Below are 22,592 nucleotides of genomic sequence, written 5' to 3'. Positions count from 1 at the left end.
TCTCTGGTACATTTGGTGCAGTCAGTAGTCTTACTTCAGATTTCCAGCAGTGTAACACAGCAGCATTTGCTCCAAAGAAAACCAGGTTTCTAGGGCAAGATTTTCAAAGGTACAAAGAGCAATTAGGCACCCAACTCCCTTTCAAAGTCAATGGGAAATGAACACCTAGCCCCCTTTTATGCCTTTCAGAATCTCTCCTCTAAGCTCCACGGGCAGATCTGTCCATATCACATGGGTTCTCAGCTTGGGACTCGTGACTACTTCCCTTCCATTACTGCTGAACGGCAACAGGGTGCTGGCTAGATCCTAGCTAGACAGGAGGGAACTCCCAGAGGGTCCTGGTATAAAACCACTGTCATATTATACGTGTTTAAGTGCGTAAATCTTTAGAAGGACCATATCTGGTTCTGTGGGAGGAGACTTTGACAGATGGGATCGTGTTGTGGCTGTGACTTCATTATACAGCTGTCAGTGTGTCTATTCCTCTCAGTGTGATACGAATGAATAAATTCTTGTCATTTATTTTTCTGAACAAAGTAAATGGCTAATTTGTTTTTAAAGAGCTAAAATGAACTGAGGAAAATAGGTCGACCCTCTGAGTTCATAATCAAATCTGCTTAGTTTATTAATTTTATTTATTTGTATTATGATAGTGTTAGACGCCATGGTCAGGACCTAATTGTGGTCGGTGTTGTATCAAATCAGAGAAAAGATGGTTTTTGCCCTGGAGTTTACACCCTAATAATTATTGTAGTCACTAAATTAAGTTTTGACTTCATTTTGCTACCACTGCTCTTTCAGTACAGCTGTGGGAGAGTGTACTGGATCCAACAGCACTTTGTGCATCATTAAAGGATTGTAAACGAACGAGAATGGGCCTCGTGTTCTGAATGCAGAATCTTTGGTGGTGGTGATGTGTGAGCTGCCAAGAACAGATCTGGACTCAGTTCCCAGGCTGAATTTGCTGGCTGGTAGTTAAAAAGATGGTGTTTTTCTACAGTCCACATTTGGGTAGGGTCAGCGAGAGGTATTGAATATGGACCCCACTGTCCCATTTCCATGGAAACCACTGATCAACATAGAACTACACTTCAGACAAGACCTAAATTGTAATAACTTCACTTCGGATCCCACATGTGAGCTTTGAGTGGGACTGAGAGACAATTCTATTGTATCTTTGTCTTGCCCTGAAACGGCTCTATTTTATCCTGAGGAATAGCCCTGAGGCAGATAACTTTTATGCCACCTTTGCAGCCCCCTGGTACTATCTTTGCCCCACCCTCCTGCACAGTGCCAGCTCAGACCCTGTCCAGGATAGGCCCTGGCATGTTGGTTTGAACAGCTGGGATAATGGCACGCTGGACATTGATTTAGTTGTTTGCAGGTTTATTCATGTTAAAATCTTATAAAATCATATAAAAATTCATATTAAAAATGTTGTTTTACAAAGGACTTTCCAATTTTTTTCCAAAAGATAGTTTTTTCATGTGTTATGGAGGTAAAATACCCTCCCAGCTGAGCCACTTTATTTGTGGTTAAAGCTTCCATAGGTCACTGCTTTCAGAAATAAACATTCAGGACCCACTCCTGCTCCCACTGAAATCCATGACAAAACTCTCATTGATTCAAATGAGAGCAGGCTCAAGCCTCTACCAGCAACTAGAAAGCTTAATAACAGTTCTGATGGCTGGAGGCAAGGTCTCGCATTTTCACCCTATAACAAGAGAACTGTTAATGGTTGAGGAACAATCAGAATATTTGTCTCTTTAGATGAATAGCTCTTTAAGATTGCATTGAAAGTCAATATTCCCATCTGCGGCTGTGAGGCTATCCAGAGCCCGCAATAAATCAGCATGCAGGAACTGAGAGCTCTGTCCTTGAAGAGATGCACAGTGACCTTGCTTATGCTTACTCTGGAGGAATAACCAGGAAAAACCTAGAAACCCAAACAGAGAGCAGCGATGACAAAGGCAGTGCATGCTGCACGCAAATGTTACAGTGTCAAAGGCATTATCTGAACCTCACCTTGTTAAATAAAATGCAGCTTTTCATGGTAGCCTAACCAGATTGCTGCTGCTGTTTTTGCAGGGGGCTGGAATGTAATCCTCATGATCATTACATACTTGTTCGATAATAGTATACCCCGGTCACGTCTCCCTGCAAGCGCATTTCACTGGAATCACTGAGCAGAAGCAAAGAAGAGCTGATGATATGTGCTGCCGAAAAAGGTTGCGGGAGCCCTGTATTTTCCACTGACTGCAGTTTTCTGTTTTATTTGCAGCTTCTCCCATCTGGAATATCAAAGCGGGATTGAAGTAGATAATTGTTAGCAGCGGGTTTATGTGAGAGAGACTGCAGGGAACAGAATGCCTCGCGCACAGCACAAACTGCTTCGTCTGAAAGAACTATGAATAGATGATTTTTAGATGTTACCCACATCTAATGCTCCTGGAAACTTTACAGTGGAATGAGCCATTGCGCCCAGTTCTTTAGTTAACAACCAAAAGGGGCAAGAAGGGGGACGCAGGGCTGAACAACGGGACACCTTGGATTTCTCACAGAAAAGCTAGCAAATGTTTCCCACCACCTTCAAGTGAAAAGAGCATGAATGCTACAGTGAACTGAATTCTACCCAACAGAGCTTAAGTAAGCTTTTTTCACAAGGATGGGATACAGTGACCCCTCGTCAAGCAGGGATTTGCTGGGGAACAGAACTTTGTTCTTCATCTTCATCTGCACTTTTGCTGTGGTCACTTTGCTGCAGCAGATACTGTATGGGAGAAACTATCTCAAGAGGTAAGAGGGTAGCAGAAAAAGTTCTATCTGATCAGACATATTTGTGACAGAGATTCTGGTGCAAAGGGGAATCCAATCATGCACTAATAGCATGAACATCCTGGCAAGAGTGTGGGAGAATGTGACTGGCAGCTGTAGCATTTGTCAGGATTATTAAAGAAAAATGCTAGGTAAGATATTAATTGTATGTATTTTAAATCTCAGTTGGTGTAAATCACTGGTTCTGCTGAGATCATTGGACCTATGCTGACTTATACGAGCTGAAGATCTGGCCTAATGTGCCAAATTTTGCCCTGATTTATACCCTGTATAGCCTGCCACATGGCTCTGTGTCATCTTGTGTATGTCAGGGCAAAACTGTCCAGAAAGAATGAAGTGAGATCATTGTAAAAGTTTAATGCTTTTGTAAAATAAATGCAAATGTATTTCCAGAGATTCACATGATTGTAGCAATATCAGACGTCAGAATAACAAACGGCTCACTTTATTGTTCCATGACAGTATTTGTGTTAATTTGGGAGAAGGATGGTGTGAATGAATCGGTGGTGTTGCCTAAAGATTACATCAGTCATCAGCCTGAAAATGGTGAATTTGATGTTTCTTGCTCAGTCACAACAAAATACTCGCTGGGAACGTCAAGTGTTTACCTGAGCCTTAAAGGATCTATTTAAAAAATATCGTTGATGGTTTGATTTACAAAGGGAAATATTCCTATTTAACCCTTTTAGGCACCTGGGCTTCAATAACACGTGACTGCTGTGGAAGTTTTTATGTTTTAATTTTAAAAGTAACTGGCAAAAAGATTTATGGTTTGATTCTCCCCTGCCTTGCATCTTTAGTAGTCATCTGTGTATACATTTTAAATACTATCAAATGATAAATTTCCTCTCACCATGGTAGCGTTTCACAACCACTAGGCACTGACCTTACACAGATGCAAATGATAACAGAAGGGGCAGGGCAGTGGAAAATTCAAGCCCTAAATGTGAGTGAATAACATAGAAAAATAACCACATTAAAACAAACCCAGTTCTGGGGAGAAGATGCAGTTAAAATTCTTCTATTGGGCCAAACTCTGTCCTGATTTATACCCTGTGTTTCTCCGTTGACTTCAGTGGGGTTGCAAAGGATGCAAGAAAGGGCAAAAGTTGACTCCCAAGCTCTAACTTGCGAAGAAAAGCTGGTCCTGTTATTTTAGTCTGTCCTGCTCTGGTGGTTGCTATCACAAAAACTGAAGCAACGAGATGCCACAAGTTTTGTAAGTGTAGGTTAATACACACTTACGTTAAGCTTAGCTGTGACTTTTAGTGGTTTGTGTCTTTGGTTTTCAATGAGAGTATCAGTCCCCGCAGTGCCACTCAAGACACATTTTCTTCCAGTGTTTGGGAGAAAGTACTTAGGACACCATCCTGAGGTGGGGTGATGACCCTTATCTCCCAGTGAAGACAATGGAGGTTGAAGGAACTCAGTACCTGGCGGGATCAGGCCTTTAGATATTAAAGAGGGGAGGGCAGTTGCTGTATGTAAAATCACTATAATTTGTCACTTCCCCACTGTTCTCAGTCTCTCGCTGTTCTGCAATGGGTTATGGTTGTGGGCTGGCAGTTCTTTACATCATTTGGGTAAATGCACCATATTTTAAAAAACATAAAGTTTTGGAAGCTGCCTTCTTCTCTACTCAGCCAGCAGCGCGTAAATAAAATTACAGTTCTCCAGTGGTCTGCTCACTGGGCCACTCGCTAATGAGAATTGCACGTATCCTTAGATTAGTGTCTCATTATCGTCCTCCCGGACCAGGCCCTCCATTAAAATGTTACACAGGCTGCAAAGTTGGTCAGACCCCCCTCAGATCCTTTATATGTTGCACCGCCTGATAACGCTGGGGGATTTTAAGAACATCTTTCTAGGGAGGAAGTGGGATATTTATAGTTGCAGCACAGCCTGCCAAGCTGGAGCTTGAGGACGCTGGCTGACCACGAGGCCAAGTTCCTCACTATGATTCAATGTGCTTTTGGCTTTACGATAGCCTGTGCTAGGACTCTCTGCGTGCAGCACTAATAGGCCTCTTGTACTTTTCCCAAGGCAGCAGAGAGAAATTCCCCAGAATACGTCGGGAAACCTGGAAAGTGACCTGAATTACGCTCAGAGTAAAGTTATGATGCTTTCAAGCATAAAGAGAACATCGGACCAGATTGTCTCATCCTGGCAAGAAGCCTGTGGGAATAGGAAGGGGCCTGCAAGGCAGGAAGGGTTTGTGGGGCTGAACCCACTGAGGGTACAGCTGCACTGCATGCTCCTTACAGCACTGTGTGACGTACATACACTGCACGGCACCCCTCCTCCTTCCCCCCCCCCAGTAGCGTTGCCAGGTCCGGTTTTCGCCCCGAACAGCGGGTCGAAAAGGGAATCTGGCAGCGTCAGTCAGAACAGCCGACGAGGCCATTAAAAGTTCAGCTGGCAGCACAGTGGGGCTGGCAGGCTCCCTACCCACCTCCGCGCGGCTCCCGGAAGTGGCTGGCATGTCCATTAGCTCCTAGACGGAGGCACAGTCAGAGCTCCGCATGCTGCCCCCGCCCTGAGCGCCGGTTCTGCAGCTCCCATGGGCTGGGAACCATGGCCAATGGGAGCTGCAGGGGCGGCACCCGTGGGCAGAAGCAACGTGCAGAGCCGCCTGGCCATGCCTCCACCTCTGAGCCGCGGGACATGACGGTTGTGCTTCCGGGAGCTGCCTGAGGTAAGTGTGGCCTGGAGCCTGCACCCCGAGACCACTCCTGTGCCCCAACTCCCTGCCCCAGCCCTGAGCTCCCTCCCACATCCTGAACCCCTCATTTTTGGCCCCACTCCGGAGTCTGCACCCCCAGCTGGAGCCCTCACCCCCCTGCAGCCCAACCTCCTGCCCCAGCCCAGAGCCCCCTCCTATACCCTGAACCCCTCATTTTTGGCCCCATCTCAGCACCCGCACACCCCAGCTGGAGCCCCTCATCCCCTCCAACATCCTAACCCCTTGCCCCAGCTGGGTGAAAATGAGCAAGTGAGCATGGGGGAGAGTGACCCAACAGAGAAAGGGGGGATGGAGTGCGTGGTGCGGGGCCTTGGGGAAGGGGAGGGGCACAGGCAGAGCCGTGGGGCAGCGGGCGGGGCAAGGGTGTTCGGTTTTGTGCGATTAGAAAATTGGCAACCCTACCCCCTAGCATGGGTGTAAACAGCAGTGTAGATTGAAGTACTGCTTAGGCGGATCGAGACACGCCAAAACCTGTACCCTACACTGCTCTCTCTGTGCCCAAGTGGTGCCTCCCCCACCTAATGTCCTGCTGCCTCCCTGCTGCTGGAGCCTTTCCCCACTGCAGTGAAAGACCTGGGCAGCAGGGACCTGCCAGAGCTTTTCCCTGCTGGTTACCCCCTGGCAGAGCCTTTCACTGCTGCGTGTAGCTACACACCACAGTGCGGATGCAGCCAGCTTTTCGCTGCGATGCGTAGCGACACATACCCTACATGCTGTCACCAGTGAGCCTGCAGTGTAGACATACCCTGAGTTCCTCTAAAGCAGGGGTGGCCAACCTTTGGCTCCGCAGCCACACGCGGCTCTTCAGAAGTTAATATTCGGCTCCTTGTAGAGGCGCTGACTCCGGGGCTGGAGCTACAGGCGCCATCTTTCCAATGTGCCAGGGGGAGGGGGGCTCACTGCTCAACCCCGGCTCTGCCACAGGCCCTGCCCCCACTCCACCCCTTCCTGCCCCCTCCCCTGAGCCTGCCATGCCTTCGCTCCTCCCCCCAACCCAGAGCCTCCTGCACGCTGCGAAACAGCTGATCAGGGAGTGCGGGGAGAGAGGGGGAGGCGCTGATCAGCAGGGCTGCTGGTGGGTGGGAGGTGCTGGGAGCAGAGGAGGGGAGCTGATGGAGGTGACGTGTTACTGCAGCTCTTTGGCAATGTACATTGGTAAATTCTGGCTCCTTCTTAGGCTCAGGTTGGCCACCCCTGGGCTAAAGCATCATTTCATGAGAGGAGTAAAAGGGCCAGCAGAGATGGCAGGGGTGCCAGGGATCTCAGGGCTCTTCAGGGAAGACATTCCACTGACCAGATGCATGGAGGCAAAAGGCATCCTGAATGGTGCATTCATGCTGCTGCACTGATGCCCGCATGCTGCTATTGAGTTCCCTTGTAGCCGCGTGGTGGCAGGTGCGGAGGGAAACAGAGGAAATTAACTCAGCTCCCAGCTGTATTAATTCCTGCCTGAATCTCCACGTGGATGCTGCCAAGGAGCATATCCAGTTCTGTGCTCCACCCACAGTCCCGCTCCCAAAGCCCCTTCCCTGTGGATGGACTTGGTGAGGAGAGAGACCACACAACACAAGAGGAACTCTGTGACAGGTCACCTCCGCTCACTGAGATGCAAGGGATGGTCCAGGCTTATGTCAGGAACCCTCCCTTCTCTCCTCCCCCTTCCACGGATGCTGAAATTCTAGCAACCTAAACAGGTGGTGGGGGGTGGGGGTGAGGAGGAAAACAGGTGCATGGATTGAAATCAAGCAGCCAGATCTGGCCATCCTTACTTGGGCTGAACTCCTGTTGCACATGGTGGAAGTTTTTGCCCGAACAGGAACTGCGGGCTTTGGCTCAGGGACTGTGACAGGAAGGAATAGAACTCTGGGAGACTGTCAAGAAGAAGAAGAATGGCATGTGACGTGAGCTTTTAGGCCTGATCCATTAACATCTGTGGAAAAATTCCTGTGGACTTCAGTGGGCTTTGGATCAGACCCATAGACACAGGAAACTGACACACACCATGTAATAGCCCTTCCTTGCCTCCCACCCCACCCCCATTTTTACAATGTTACTAAAATATGTGAAGACCAAACCCTGCTCAGCATAGTCCCTGAGGAGTTCTACTAAAGGAAATGGATCTTCTTGCACCACGAAGACAAGCAAGCTGTGTATCTTACATGAACCTGTTAAAGTCTAACCAAATGTTGGAAGATTTCTAGAGAGGGAATCTGACAGCAGGAAAGGGTGGGCTTAGTGGCTATAACAAAGGGTGATAAAGTCAGACACAATTAGGCTTCTTTAATACTGATCTCTGGGGTAATTATTTTTATTGCAGGGTTTATGTGACATGATTAAAAATGTCCTCTCCATTGATCTGCTGAAGTAGGTTAAATCCTGGGGAGTCTTATATCTATCCAGAACACAGCATGCTCTAGTGTGTGCTGTTGTTTCAACATTGGGCATCTGTTTTTTTTTTTATTTTGAGTCAGATTATCAACTGCGATCTGGCCCCTTTGTGGGGTCCAGGTGGCACAAAGAGGTTGGATTCTGCTCATTAAGTGGATAGCAGAGCATTCTCCTGGTGTGTGGGAGCTCCCCACTCCTGTAAAGATGTAGAAGTGGCTTCTGCACCAACTGCCTCCATCCCACAGCCCATGGCATAGGGGACATGTCAGGGGAAGGAGGGAACCTATCAGATACCAGGAAAATGTAGCTGACTTGTTGTCTGCTACATTTATCTTCCGCTGGCATAGAATCCATTAGATGCCAGCCCTCTACTGTCCTGACTCCCTCACGGAGTGGGGCTCAAATGCAGGAGAGAATTTGGCCCTCTGAGTTACATGCAGGTAACTAGAATAATGTTTAAAGTTTATTAAAGAACTTAACTGAAGTTTTCCATTGAGGCTCTCACTAGAAACACATATAACAATTCTCAAACAACCATATGGTGAGCAAGAAACAGTAAATCTTCCCATTCAGAGTGTATGCACTAAAGTATTTAAAGGCTTTCTGCATTCTAAGTTAGCATAAAATCTCACCTACATGTATATACTGGCACCTAGTATTTAAAAAAAATCACACTCTTAAAATGAAAGATTACACCAACATTGGCACGTCCCTAGCATCTTGCATTCACGGACTGCAACCTAGACATCAGTTACCTACTCCTCACAACACCTACACGAGGGAGTTATCAGCTTCTGTGCAGACTGGGAAAGTGAAGCACAGAAATGGATCGACTTGCCTGAGGTCACTGAATTTTCAGTCCTGTGCTCTGTCCACTAGAGAACTTTCCCACCCAAAACAGAAATATTTTCTTGGTGAAATGAAGTACCACCAGCTAAGGTCCTACATCACTGACTCATGGCAAATTACCTTCGGAGTGTGAAACAAAGTTTTGCTATTGGTCTGGGTTTTCTTAGGAGCAGAAGGACATTGGAGATTGAAGGAGACAACAAAGCCTCAAACCCTGGTCAGTTTCTCACTTTATGTTAAGCATTTCTGTCCCACAGTCTTGTTTTTAAGAACAAGTCTAGCCAAAAAAGTTAGGTCAACCCAGCTGTGTCACTCAGGGGTGTGAAAAATCCACACCCCGTGAGTGCAGTAGTTAACCTAACCCTTGGTGTAGACAGAGATAGGTTGACAGAAGAATTCTTCCAGCAACCTACCTACCTCCTCTCTGGGACATGAATTAACTACAGTGATGGGAGAACCCCTCCCGTCACTATTGTGAGTGTCTACACTGAAATGCTAGAGCAATGTAGCCGCTGCTGCACTGTTGTACGTCTACATTTCACCATTACAGAAGAACGGCCATACTGGGTCAGACCAAAGATCTATCTAGCCCAGTATCCTGTCTTCCGACAGTGGCCAATGCCAGGTGCCCCAGAGGCAGAGGTGAAAGTAAGCCGGTACACACGGGTGTGGTGAAAGCAAGAGCCGGTGCGCCGTAACGGGGCAGCCGGCTTCCCCAGGGGGCAATTTAAAGGGCCTGGGGCTCCCAGCAGCGGCTGGAGTCCGAGGCCCTTTAAATTGCTGCCAGAGCCCCGCTGCTGGAGCCCTGGGGTAGTGGCAGTGGGGCTCCGGGGGCTATTTAAAGGGCCGGGGCTCCCGCTGCCTCTACAGCCCCGGCCCTTTAAATAGCCTCCGGAGTCCCGCTGCTACTCCAGGGCTCTGGGGGCTATTTAAAGGGCCAGGGGCAGTAGAAGCAGGGGAGTCCCAGGCCCTTTAAATAGCCCCCGGAGCCCTGCTGCCAGAGCCCTGGGGTAGCAGCGGCAGCCCGGGGCTCTGGCAGTGGTTTAAAGGGCCTGGGGTAGCGGCGGCCGAGCCCTGGGCCCTTTAAACTGCTGCTGGAGCCCCCGGCTGCTGCTGCTACCCCGGTTTGGGAAGGGGAGGGCTCTTACCGGTACAGGGTGGGCCGGGGCTGGCTCTGACCCCCCATCCCGCCCCTTCCACCCGAGACCCCGCCCCTTCCGGGGGCCAGAGCTGGCCCCAACCCAGCCCCGTACCGGTAAGTCCCTATTTCTTCTTTCACCCCTGCCCAGAGGGAATGAAGAGAACAGTTAATCATCAAGTGATCCATCCCCTGTTGCCCCTTCCCAGCTTCTGGCAAACAGAGGCTAGGGACACCATCCCTGCCCCTCCTGGCTAATAACCACTGATGGACCGATCCTCCATGAATGTTTTGAGCCCTGCTGTAGTCTTGGCCTTTACAACATTCTCTGGCAAAGAGTTCCACAGGGTGACTGTGCGTTGTGTGAAGAAATACTCCCTTTGGTTTGTTTCAAACCTGCTGCCTATTAATTAGGTGACCCCTAGTTCTTGTGTTATGAGGAGTAAATAACTCTTCCTTATTTACTTTCTACACACCAGCCCTGATTTTATAGACCTCTATCATATCCCCTCTTAGTCGTCTCTTTTCCAAGCTGAAAAGTCCCAGCCTTATTAATCTCTCCTCATATGGAAGCTGTTCAATACCTCTAATCATTTTTGTTGCCCTTTTCCAATTCCAGTATATCTTTTTTGAGATGGGGTTAGCAGATCTGCACGCTGTAATAAAGATGTGGGGATACCATGGATTTATATAGGGCTGTAGCAGTGTATGCACACCCCGGCCCAAAAAGGGGGGTACCAGGGGGTACACGGACACCACCTTGAAGTCTGCTTGTCCGTCTCTGACCTCTCCACCCCGGGGTCTAAGGACCAGCATAAAGTTAATAGTCCTAGTGCCCTGGGCACCATGGCCTACTAGCCAGCGTCAATAGCGCGGCCCTTTGGTGAAGGGCAGCATGGCCTAGTAGCCAGCACCCAAGGGGCCACCAGCAAGGGTTGCTGGTGACCCAGGTAGGGGGTTCCGGGCCCACCCGACTCCATTGGGCCCCAACCTAGGGCCCTGGCAGCGGTGGAGCGGTCTGTCACTGGCACAGCGCTGAGCTTACGTGGGTGGGAGATACCACTCCATCACCCTCCCTGGGTCACTTCCTACTGTTATTTCTGGTATGGCAGTCCATGAGGCTTTGGGGTCTCCCGGCTCCGCAGCACTGGTCACTTCCTGGGGCTCTGTTGGTTGCAGGGGTCCAAGCTGATCCTTGGGGCCTCTGATCTCCACAGGCAGAGGCCGTAGCGGCCGCCAGTCTTCAGCAGGAGCTTCCAGCACAGGTCCTTCCCCTCCGGCATCCAGCCCCAAATGATCTGGGCTTCCTCCCTGTATACTGCTGCAGCATCTGGAGCAAGCCCAGTCTGGCCTAGGGGGCAGGACTTCTGCTGTCCATAATGTGGGCTTAACCCCATCTTGGCTAGTGCGGGGTATGCACACCCTGTCACAAGCAGCAAAATGATATTTTCTGTCGTATTATCGATTCCTTTCCTAATGATTCCCAACATAGCCTAACTCTTTACTCCTCTTTAAAATTGGTTATACCAGTTGCTGCTACTGCTGCGTTTCATATCTTACTGAGTACACGAGCACTCTGCATGGTGCACTCTTCTCTCACTCTCCACTGGTTATTCATTATCACTAATAGGAGCTATGTACACATCAGCACAATACAGTGTTGAATATAAAGGGCTTCTGTGGGTCTTGTCCACGCTAAACATATCAGGGCAGGTCCCAAGCTGGTGCAAATCAGTTTAGCTTCATTGACTTCAGTGGAACTCCCCTGATTCACACCAGCAGAGGATATGGCCCATTACCCTAAAATGGCTCATCATTGCAGCTCCACCTGTGATAACAGTAACAGCACCAAACACTGTCATACTGAATGCCAGCAGCTGGTCTTCACTAACACCACTGCTAGCACAGGTGATAACAGTGGGAAATTCTAGGAAACTGAGTCCCGAGTAGGCACCCGTTAGCGTTCAGTCCTCCTTTTGCTTACACAGATGAAACTGTCCAACAGTTGAGGAAGGTGATTCATCCGATGAAGTGAGCTGTAGCTCACGAAAGCTTATGCTCAAATAAATTGGTTAGTCTCTAAGGTGCCACAAGTCCTCCTGTTCTTTTTGCGAATACAGACTAACACGGCTGCTACTCTGAAACCTGTCATTATGGGAAACTGATGTTGAGTGCTTATATTGAATAAAGAAAAGGAGGACTTGTGGCACCTTAGAGACTAACCAATTTATTTGAGCATAAGCTTTCGTGAGCTACAGCTCACTTCTGCGAAAGCTTATGCTCAAATAAATTGGTTAGTCTCTAAGGTGCCACAAGTCCTCCTTTTCTTTTTGCGGATACAGACTAACACGGCTGTTACTCTGAAACCTATATTGAATAAAAGATCCAAACTCTTTAGATGTTACACAAACTTGCTCTGTGACACTACTTGTAAAGCTTTTCTTCCCCCTCGTCCATCTGTCTGTCCTCTTGATCACTGTGAATTTTTCACAGCTGTGAACATTCTGAGCTTGTGCCTGTGTACACCACTCCAAAGTTAAGGGGCCAGATCAACAACTAGTGTAAACTAGGGTACAGCCATTAACTTCAAAGAAACGACAGCAATTTACACTAGGTGGGGATCAGCCACTGGAGCTACACAGATTTACACTGTAGATAACAAGTATCAGAGGGGTAGCCGGGTTAATCTGGATCTGTAAAAGCGGCAAAGAGTCCTGTGGCATCTTATAGACTAACAGACGTATTGGAGCATAAGCTTTCATGGGTGAATACCCAACGAAATGCATCCGACGAAGTGGGTATTCACCCACGAAAGCTTATGCTCCAATACATCTGTTAGTCTATAAGGTGCCACAGGACTCTTTACTGCTGATAACATGATTCAAGGTAGTGGCGATGCAATGTATGCTCAATCTTCTGTCTTTAAACAGCCATCATTTTCATTATTTCAACCCCCAGATCTTCAGCGACGTCAGAAGCACTTATCCTAGTTCACAGCTCCATGAAAAGTATGAAGTGCTTTAGTCTGTAATGGATTAAGTAATGTTTGTAAAGTGCTTTGCAGATGCAATGCACTAAGGAAACGTTAAGTATTAAGTTTTTTAAAACACAGCTTGAGTTATCTGAGCTTAAAGAAAGTATCTGAACAATTTCTGATGGATGGAAAACTTAGTTTTTGATGCTTAAATAATGCAGTAACTTGGAGACCTTTAATACTTGACTGAACAAAGCACTGGAGAAAATATAGTAAGTGGGAACTAATCTTGTGCTTCAAGGGGTCTAATTTTGGTGAATAACAGCCTAACAGATTGTCATGCAACTTGGAAAACAAACACTTTTGGGCAGAGAACAAACATAGGAAACTCCAGCACATTTGCGCTGAAGGTTGAGGAATAATTTGTACTTATGAAACTTGTGGGATAGTAATACTTAACCACTCTTCTAAATTGCTTTGAGAACCTTGGGTGAAAGTTGCTATATAAGTAAAAAGTATTATTGAAAAGAGTTATTCTTCTTTTACGATCATCCTGTAGTAAATGATTTTGTATGATTGGTTACTAAAAATGGCACCTTTCCTTTTGAAAGTTATACCGGTAAGTAGCTGTAAATAGGGGTGTAGAATATAAGTGATAACTCAATTTTAATGAGCTGCAGCAGTACCGTACTCTCTGCCAGTGGGATGTTAGTTACTTCATTATTTAAAAATAGTTTAGTGAACTCCAATTGGTTACAAACAGTGGACAGTCCTATGACTGTGTTCTAAGCGCTCAAATACCGTAGTGAAGAGCACCGTGCAAGAAGCAAAGTTGAACAGGGTAGAATATGGCAGGTGGGCTGTGGAACTGCCTCAAAACTACCTTTTTTCATTCGTGCTTCTTCCTTCATGCACCAAATAAAGGGAGAGACATCACAAGTTTTTGAGTCATTCGTTAAAACTCTGCAGAAATTTGCAAATATTCACAGCTCTTTTGTCGGCTGCAACTTAATTTTTACTGTGAAAATGTCACAAAGCAAAAATCCTAAGCCTGCTAACTAGTGGCTGGGTACAGTGCGAGAATCATTTCTTGTGACTCACCAGTTCCTGTTTGCTTTTAAAAAGGAGGTAAAAGCAGAATGACAACGATGTTTTTCAGAGCTGTGTCTGTCTTAGGGTGCAGTCCTGCTCCCACTGAAGTCAATGGCAAAATTCTCTCTGGCTGTACTGGGACGAGGGCCAGTCTTCCGATCCTTCTTCTGTTCAGTGTACTGTAGTGGTTGGCTGTTGACTTACTTTATTCATAGCCTTATTATCTTAAACAGGTCATTGCCAAACTGAATAACCACACACAGTACCTACCCATGATCCTTAGAGTAATTTCAATTTTGGGTCTTATTCTTTGCACTGGTGACTCCAGCATTGTAACACCAGCACATTTTGATACCCTGAGGCAGGCTCATACCTTCAGCCTATTAAGTAATATAGTGAACAAATTAAAACCAAGTTCTGTTCCTTATGGTACTCCAGTAGTCCCCTGCTTTCTGCGTTAACTGCTTCTGCTATTGGTATCAAGGCCAATCCTTTGACCACTCAAATAGCTCCTCTTCAATACTTTACTTAAAAAATATGCCAGGCCCTTCATTTTTGGTTTTTATTTTATTTTTAAATTTCTAGGGGATTTATCAGTGATTATTTTAAAATAAAAAAAAAAAACAGTGAAAATTGGTCCAAAAAATTAAGTGCGCCTTTTTCTGGGTAGATATCAGGGTTAATATTGGGGGACATCAGGACAGAAACAAAGCAATAAATAGAGGAAAGTAAGAGTATATACACATGTTTGTGTATCTTCCACTACATTGCCTTACTTTAACAGACAGCCTCACATTTACACTTGGCCCTGGCCTATGCTACAGACTTAGTTTGACGCAAGGCAGCTTATGTTGACCTAGCTCTGTAATTGTCTATACTAATATTTCGCTCCCGCTGATGTAACTCGCCAGCTATCCTGACTTAACACCACCTCCAGAAGCGGGGTAGAGTCAATGTTGATGTAGTTAGGTTGATGCAGTGTCAGTGTAGACACTGTGTTGCTTACATTGACTGTTGCTGGCGTTCAGAAGCCATCCCACAATGCCCCACACTGACAGTTCAATTGGTGCAAGTGCTCCTGGTGAGAACGCATACTGCCGACACAAGGAACAACGCATAGACACGGACAAGCAATGGAATTACTGCAGCGGTCAACTTAATTTTGTGGTGTGGATATGCTCTAGACTAATTTACTATTAACATAAATACATCTGCCTAGTGTAATGTATTTTCTCAACATAATCATATTTTCATGTACTTGAGTGGTCCAAAATTCAGGTGAAAATCTTTAAAAAACAAATAGTAGCTTTTGTAAAACTTGGGATTTTTTTGGTTTAAAAAGCCCCCTGAAAATGAAGGGCCTTATAAATATGGGACAAATTCTATCCATTCTCTGTTGTTTGCATGCAAACCTGGCTGAAGTCAGTTGGAGTTGCATGCATGTAACTGATGGCAGAGTGATGGTGCTGTATTACAAACCCCAAGCAATCAAAAACCATTAGCTAGACCCTCCCAAAATCATGAAATTGGCTTAAAATGATATTTTTAAAAAGGACATCCATTTTAATTTGTCTTCTATTTTTGAACCTTTAGCTGGAAGTTGTCTGGAAGTTGGTATGTGGACAGGGTCAAAATTCAATCTTAACTGCATTTGCAAAAGTGGAGGATCCACTTACCATGTCCTGATCCTTGTGATGGGGCAGCTGCCATTTGGTCCCTCTCCGTTCCGCTCCTTTATCTCTATTCTCTCTCTATCCCCCATCCCTGCACCCGGCAGCGTCCATCACTACTCATATTCTGCCTTCTTGTTCCGACGCAGTCTCCTGCCCATTACCCTCTCCCTGCATTCACTGCATGTTCATTTTTGAATGTGTGGGGTTGCCAATGTTAACCAGTGTTGCCAACTCTTCCGGGTTTTTTTTCATGAGTCTCACTGTATTTGGCGTTTTTCTTAAAGCCCCAGTCCTTGGAGTCATGTGATTATGCAGAAATCTCAGCTTTCATTGAAAAAAGGGAGTTGCTAGTTCTCATGGTTGCAGAGAAAAGTTTGAAAACACGAACGCTGTGCTCAGACACCGGTTGGTAATGAAAACGAACCCACAGCTATTATTTTCAAAAATCTCTTGATCTTTAGGCCAATCTCTTAATTTTGAGGCACCCTGATTTGTGATTTTTGAATACTGGGAATTGACAATACTGTGGGTGCGTGTAGGCCCAGATCCTAATTGAAATCAATGCAAGTTAGGCACCTAAATTCCTTTGAGGATCTGGGCCATACTGCCCATTGGAATAGCAATCTCCAATTGGGGGGTGGGATAACTCAGTGGTTTGAGCATTGGCCTGTTAAACCCAGGTTGTGAGTTCAATCCTTGAGGGGACCATTTAGGGATCTGGGGCAAAAATTGGGGATTGGTCCTGCTTTGAGCAGGGGGTTGGACTAGATGACCTCCTGAGGTCCCTTCTAACCCTGATATTCTATGATGACAAGAGTATTTGCCTCTCTCAGTCAAGTCAAGTGACTAGGAACTGGCCCTAAAGTTAATGCCCCTGTCACATGACAGGGGTCAGTAACCACAGATTACAGTTACAGATATTCTCAGCGCACCAGCATCTTTCTTTTCTTCTTGACCTGATTTTATTTTCCTGATCATCTTTATACTGTGTTAACTCCAGTCAGGGATCTGCCCAGTCCTAATGTGTGTGTAAAGCTTTGTAATTTTTACTTCAGTTGTGGCTGAATCTTACCCTTGATTGCTTTTTGCATTGCCTTTTTTATTTCCTATTTTCAAGTGTATTTATTGCTCAGTAGCCCATAGAACCCCTACGCATGCTGTGGACTTAATGTCCTGTTTCCCCAGCATGTCCTTACCCTCTGTTGCTTTAAACCATTCCAGTTCATTCAGCCTTTCCCTCACCCCTCTGTAATGTTCTGCCCTGACATTCACTGTCCCTACACTGTCTCCTTTTAAGTTTCACTTTAGTCCTAATTATTCCTTGCGGATGAAACTGTAAAAGTCAAGCCCTGTCTACGCTGTTTGGACACTGCAGGTCTCGTGGCACATAAGAACATAAGAATGGCCCTGCTGGGTCAGACCAAAGGTCCATCTAGCCCAGTATCCTGTCTTCCAGCAGTGGCCAGTGCTAGGTGCCCCAGAGAGAATCAACAGAAGAGGTAATCATCAAGTGATCCATCCCCTGTCACCCATTCCCAGCTTCTGGCAAACAGAGGCTAGGGACACCATTCCTGCCCATCCTGGCTAATAGCCATTGATGGACCTATCCTCCATGAACTTATCTAGTTCATTTTTGAACCCTGTTATGGTCTTGGCCTTCACAACATCCTCTGGCAAGGAATTCCACAGGTTGCCTGTGCGTTGTGTGAAGAAATATTTCCTTTTATTTGTTTTAAACCTGCTGCATATTAATTTAATTTGGTGACCCCTAGTTCTTGTGTTATGAGAAGTAGTAAACAGCATTTCCTTATCTACTTTCTCTACACCAGTCATGATTTTATAGACCTCTATCATATCTCCCCTTAGCGTCTCTTTTCCAAGCTGAAAAGTCCCAGTCTTATTAATCTCTCCTCATACAGAAGCCATTCCATACCCCTAATAATTTTTGTTGCCCTTTTCTGAACCTTTTCCAATTCCAACATATCTTTGTTGAGATGGAGTGACCACATCTGCACACAGTATTCAAGATGTGGGTGTACCATGGATTTATATAGAGGCAACATGATATTTTCTGTCCTATTATCTAACTCTTTTTTAACTATTCTCAGCATTCTGTTCACGTTTTTGACTGTCGCTGCACACTGAGTGGATGATTTCAGAGAACTACCCACAGTGATTCCAAGATCTCTTTCTTGAGCGGTAACAGCTAATTTAGACCCCTTCATTTTATATGTATAGTTGGGGTATGCTTTCTAAGACTTTATATTTATCAACATTAAATTTCATCTACCATTTTGTTGCCTAGTCACCCAGTTTTGAGAGATCTTTTTATAGCTCTTCACAGTCTGTCTGGGTCTTAACTATCTTTAGTATTTTTGTATCATCTGCAAATTTTGCCACCTCACTGTTTACCCACTTTTCCAGATCAGTTATGAATGTTGAATAGGACTGGTCCCAGAACAGGCCCCTGGGGGACACCACTATTCACCTCTCTCCATTCTGAAAACTGACCATTTATACCTACCCTTTGTTTCCTATCTTTAAGCAAATGGGATGTCACACAAAGCAAACTTGCCCCATATGGAAAGCAAACCTTGATCTCGGCTCTCCTCCCAACCCTCTTACCTTGTTGTTGTCTCCATTGTCTCATGTCCTCACTTCTGTTTTGTATTTTTTACCATACTATCCCCCGCATCTAGCAAACTCCCTTTCTCTCCCACTTCAGTCCATCTCTTCAAGCAATTCCTCCTCCCTCATTTATTTCAATAGTTTTTTCTTTAGCCCTTATCTGCACAGTATTCGAGCAGCCCAGAGTCATTAATGGGTGTATCCTTACAGCACCCCTGTGAACTAGGCAGGTATTCTTCTTATTTTACAGATGTGGGACTGAGGTCAGAGAGATTGGACCACCTGACTTGTCTAAGATCACATGGGAAATCCGTTAACGAGCCAGGAATACACATTGCACTTTCAAAGGGCATACTACGTGTGACGGATTGGACCCCCCTTCCGGGGTGTCACCTAATGTGCTGGGATCTCACTGAGCCCACCCTTTCCGTGAGCCTGGGTTTCCTCACCCTGTTCCACTGTGCCAGGCCCTCAAGCCTTCTCCAGCACACACACACAGGTAGGGACACACCCAGCTGCAAATGGACACAGAGACACTGAGATCAGCTCTGTGTGGGAGGAATCAGCTTGGGGATTGCCCAGAACTCATGTGAACATCTCCTTTGGGGTATAAACCCAAAATAATATTGTCTTGCGCACTATAGAAAGATCTGCACAGTGCATGCTCATTAAAATTCACCCTCTCTCTCAATGTGGAGAGAGATATGCACAGCTTTATGCCCCCCTACCCCCCCGATATGAATCACACAAACTGGGTTTCGAAATAAACAAGAAATAAGTTTCTTAACTACAAAAGGTAAAATTTTAAGTGATTATAGGGGATAGCAAACAGAACAAAGCAGATTACTGAGCAAATAAAACAAAACATTAAAACTAAACTTAATACACTCAAGAAAATAATTTCTCACCCTAAATGTTGTTTTAGACAGGTTGCAGAGTTTCTATAGCTTAGAGTTCCAGCTATTTCTCTTTACAGACTGGACCCTTGTCTCAGCATGGACTCAGCCCCTGCCTTTCCTTTCAGGTGTTTTTAGCAATCTTCCTTCTTGGATGGGGAGGCAATGGAAAAGACTCCTGTTTGCCTTACTCCCCAGCCTTAAATAGAATTTACATAAGGTGGGAACCCTTTGTTTCCAGTGGAAAAATACCAGCAGTGTTCAAGGTGGTACTCCATACCATGGGACATCCCTTAGATGACTCTGCAGTGTCAAAGCAACATCCCAGGAAGTTTTTCAGGATGGTGGGAGATTAGTATCTCCAAAGTTCTACTGTCCTTCTTAAATGGCTCATTCAGGCTGATTGCCTACTGTGGGTGGGTGTTCCCCCAAATACACACACAGTTGTAATTGTTACAAAGTCAATATTCCTAACCTCAGATACAGAAATGATACATGTATACAAATTGGATAATTCACATTCACTAGATCATTACCTTTTCAATGATACCTCACATGAGCCATCTTGCATAAAAATTATGCCATATTCGTATCATAACAATATTTCTATTAATATGGGGTGTAATGTCACATTATGAACATTAATTAATGAATCTTCAACCCTCCTCCCAGCAGGGTAGATTTTATGATCCCAATTTTAGGTTTGGGGAAACTGAGGTACAGAGTGATGAAGTGACTTTCCTAAGGCTACAAAGTGAATCTGTAGCACAGCTGGTGTTAGAAAGGCAGAGCTCTCTGGTTTCCACTCCCAGTGTCTGACTACTAGATAATTCTGCCTCAAGTAAGGACTTGAGATAGAAGATAAGCATGTAGAAGATAAGCAAGGAATGAGAGTAAGAGAAAAGGCAGTGAAGAGAGAGAGACAGGAAGACATTGGGAGAAGTGTGAAACACACTGATTTCTCCTCCTGTCAGGGATAAAGTTCCCCTTACTGGGGGGTGGGATTATCTTCTAACTTCAGTGTTACCCTTCGCCAGACCATGTGTGGGATCAGCAGACTTAGTCAGGTTTCAGGTTTGCTTACAGGCATTAAATGACATTGGGTTCAGTCCATTGATGCTTGCCTTTGAGTTTATTCACCCTCTCTAGGGTAACTGCAGTACAACAGATAATGGGGATGTCAGCCTGACAAATCATGGTAAATACCCCTCATCCTGAGAAGAAACAAGTGAGCTGGAGATTTCTTGGGACTGGTTGACATTAGAGGTGTTTGGGGTCTTCTAGTCTCCCCCGACTAGTTTGCATGGAGCCTTCATTGCTATTCTGACCTTCTTGGAAATGAATGCTGAGCTTTCAGATGGTTAATCAGTTCTTCATTTGTTTGTCCTGATCTGCCCTATGACACTCCAATGACAAAGAGGTAATTATTTAGACTGTGATCAGTAGTGGACAGATCAGTGCAGGAGCTGCACGAATGATTAGGACCATCCTTCTGTTTAGGGCAAGGATAGGGCCATCAGGGACCAGGTGAAGCCCTTCAGAATCTTCTCTCTTGTTTGAGCTGAACTTTAACCAGATATCTTGCATCCATATTGTACCTTCAGAGCTGCCCTGAGATGGAACCTCTGTAATCTGATGAGATGATTATATGGATCCTAAATTCCTTATCTTAGTTCATTCACTTGCTTGGTCTTGCTCATGCAATATTTCAGAAACCCATGATTATTTGACCTCTCCTGCTACTAAAACCTCAGTTCAGGCAGTAGTGGTTTCTTATTTGGATTTTCGCAAGGGGCTTTTTGCTAGGCTGCCTGCTGCTTTCTGACACCACCCTTGACAGGCCCTCCAGAATTATGCAGCCTGATTAATTTTCTGTTTTCCCATTATTTTCACATTACTTCAGTGTTCATTCAACCACACACTAGCTCAATCCTTGTAGCTACTGATTAAGGCCAAAACATTGCTATTGACATTTACTGGCCTGAAAACTTCAAGTCTTCTTTGTTTAAGGGAGCTGACTTGTGACTACTTTCTAGTGCAAGTCTGTAAAACTCAGTCTGTCGAGAGGGTCATACTCCATGGTGAATTGTTGCCTGTGAGTTGGCCTCTAAATTAGGATCATGCACTCCCTTCCATCCACAGTAGAACTTCCTCTGATATCAAGGAGAGATTTTTCACAAAGATCAAGGGCAAGATATGGCATTTATGTAGTAACGAAGGTCTTAATTATCATTGTTATTTGTTCGAGATTTTTATTGTCATGTTCAGCATCAAGCAGTGGGAAAATATGCTAATTTAAGGGGGAGATGATATTTTATAATCATAAAGCCATCATTTGCAGCCACAAAAAAGTGCAGACATATCTTGGGAGGCTGTTTTTGAATATTTGATTCTCTGTCCCAATTACATATTAGGCCACTATTTCTGCCTCCACTTTCCCTTCCTTCCCCATCCTCTTTTCTTGTTTCTTCTCTTCTTGTTTCTTTCTTCCTTCTCCCGCCCTCACCCCAGTGCATTTCTTCCTCTGGCAACTTTCAATTCCAGAGGCTTATCTTACCTTTTCCTCACTCCAGCCACTAAGATGATAAGCAACAAAATCGTTAATGCTGACTTTTTAAGTGTTGTTGTTAGGCTTTTGAATTAATACCCCAATGAGATAGATTGGTGGGGTGGTTCGCACATCTCAGAGCCATTGTTTCAAGCTGTCTGCAGATTCAGGCAGAAAGCGCTGCGTCAATTTACATTTTGGTCTTGTCTATATGGACAGTTAGTGTGCAGCAAGCCAGGGTATAAATCTACAGTGCAGTAGCTTACCATGAGCTAAGTAGCGGTGTGGACCTTGCTACCTCACACTAAAAGTTCCGTAGCGCACTTTGATCTATTCCCACTTCAAACAGCAGTGGATCAAAGTGCGCTACGGAACTTTTAGTGCATGGTAGCATGGTCCACACCACCGATTGGTGCATGGTAAGCTAGTACACTGTAGATTTACATCCCAGTTTGTTTAGTGTTAATTCTCCATCTAGAGACAAACCCTTAGTTCATGTTTTCAAGGTTTTCTTCACAACCACAAGGACCTTTTAAAAACTTCTTAAAAACTAAAGCTGAGATTCTGAAGCATTGGCCTCACTCTGCTCTTTTTGAAGTCAATGGTAAAACTCCTACTGATTTTGATAGGAGCAGAGTTAGGCCAAGGCAGAGAGCTTTTGAAAAATCTCACCCTTAGTTTTCCTTGCAATTTGTTGTTTATGGAAGTTGCCTTACTCATAAGAATAGTTCTATTATGAAATATAGAGTTATAATAGAACTCCAGAAAATACATTACAAAGGCATGGACCCGATCCTGCATACCCGTATTCCTCCTTGCAAGTAGTCC

At 45.3% G+C, this 22,592-nt stretch overlaps 1 protein-coding gene across 4 annotated transcripts in view; it reads left to right on the top strand.

Annotated features, from left to right (window-relative positions):
* Positions 1-1,893: 1,893 nt before the first annotated feature.
* ST8SIA5 (ST8 alpha-N-acetyl-neuraminide alpha-2,8-sialyltransferase 5) overlaps positions 1,894-22,592 on the top strand; it is a 73,691-nt gene continuing 52,992 nt past the window's right edge. For 2 of the 4 annotated variants that reach the window (XM_074952327.1, XM_074952326.1), the window contains exon 1: positions 1,899-2,796. In XM_074952327.1, the coding sequence (XP_074808428.1) occupies positions 2,666-2,796 (131 nt within the window). In that variant the 5' untranslated portion in view covers positions 1,899-2,665. Of the gene's footprint in view, positions 2,797-22,592 lie in introns of all 4 variants that reach the window. The other 2 variants (XM_074952328.1, XM_074952329.1) reach the window with 2 other exon arrangements.

This window comes from Natator depressus, chromosome 5 (genome assembly GCF_965152275.1).
Source record: "Natator depressus isolate rNatDep1 chromosome 5, rNatDep2.hap1, whole genome shotgun sequence".
NCBI lineage: Eukaryota > Metazoa > Chordata > Testudines > Cheloniidae > Natator > Natator depressus.
The sequence above is the reverse complement of the archived record's forward strand: the minus strand, read 5'-3'. Positions and strand labels throughout refer to the sequence as shown.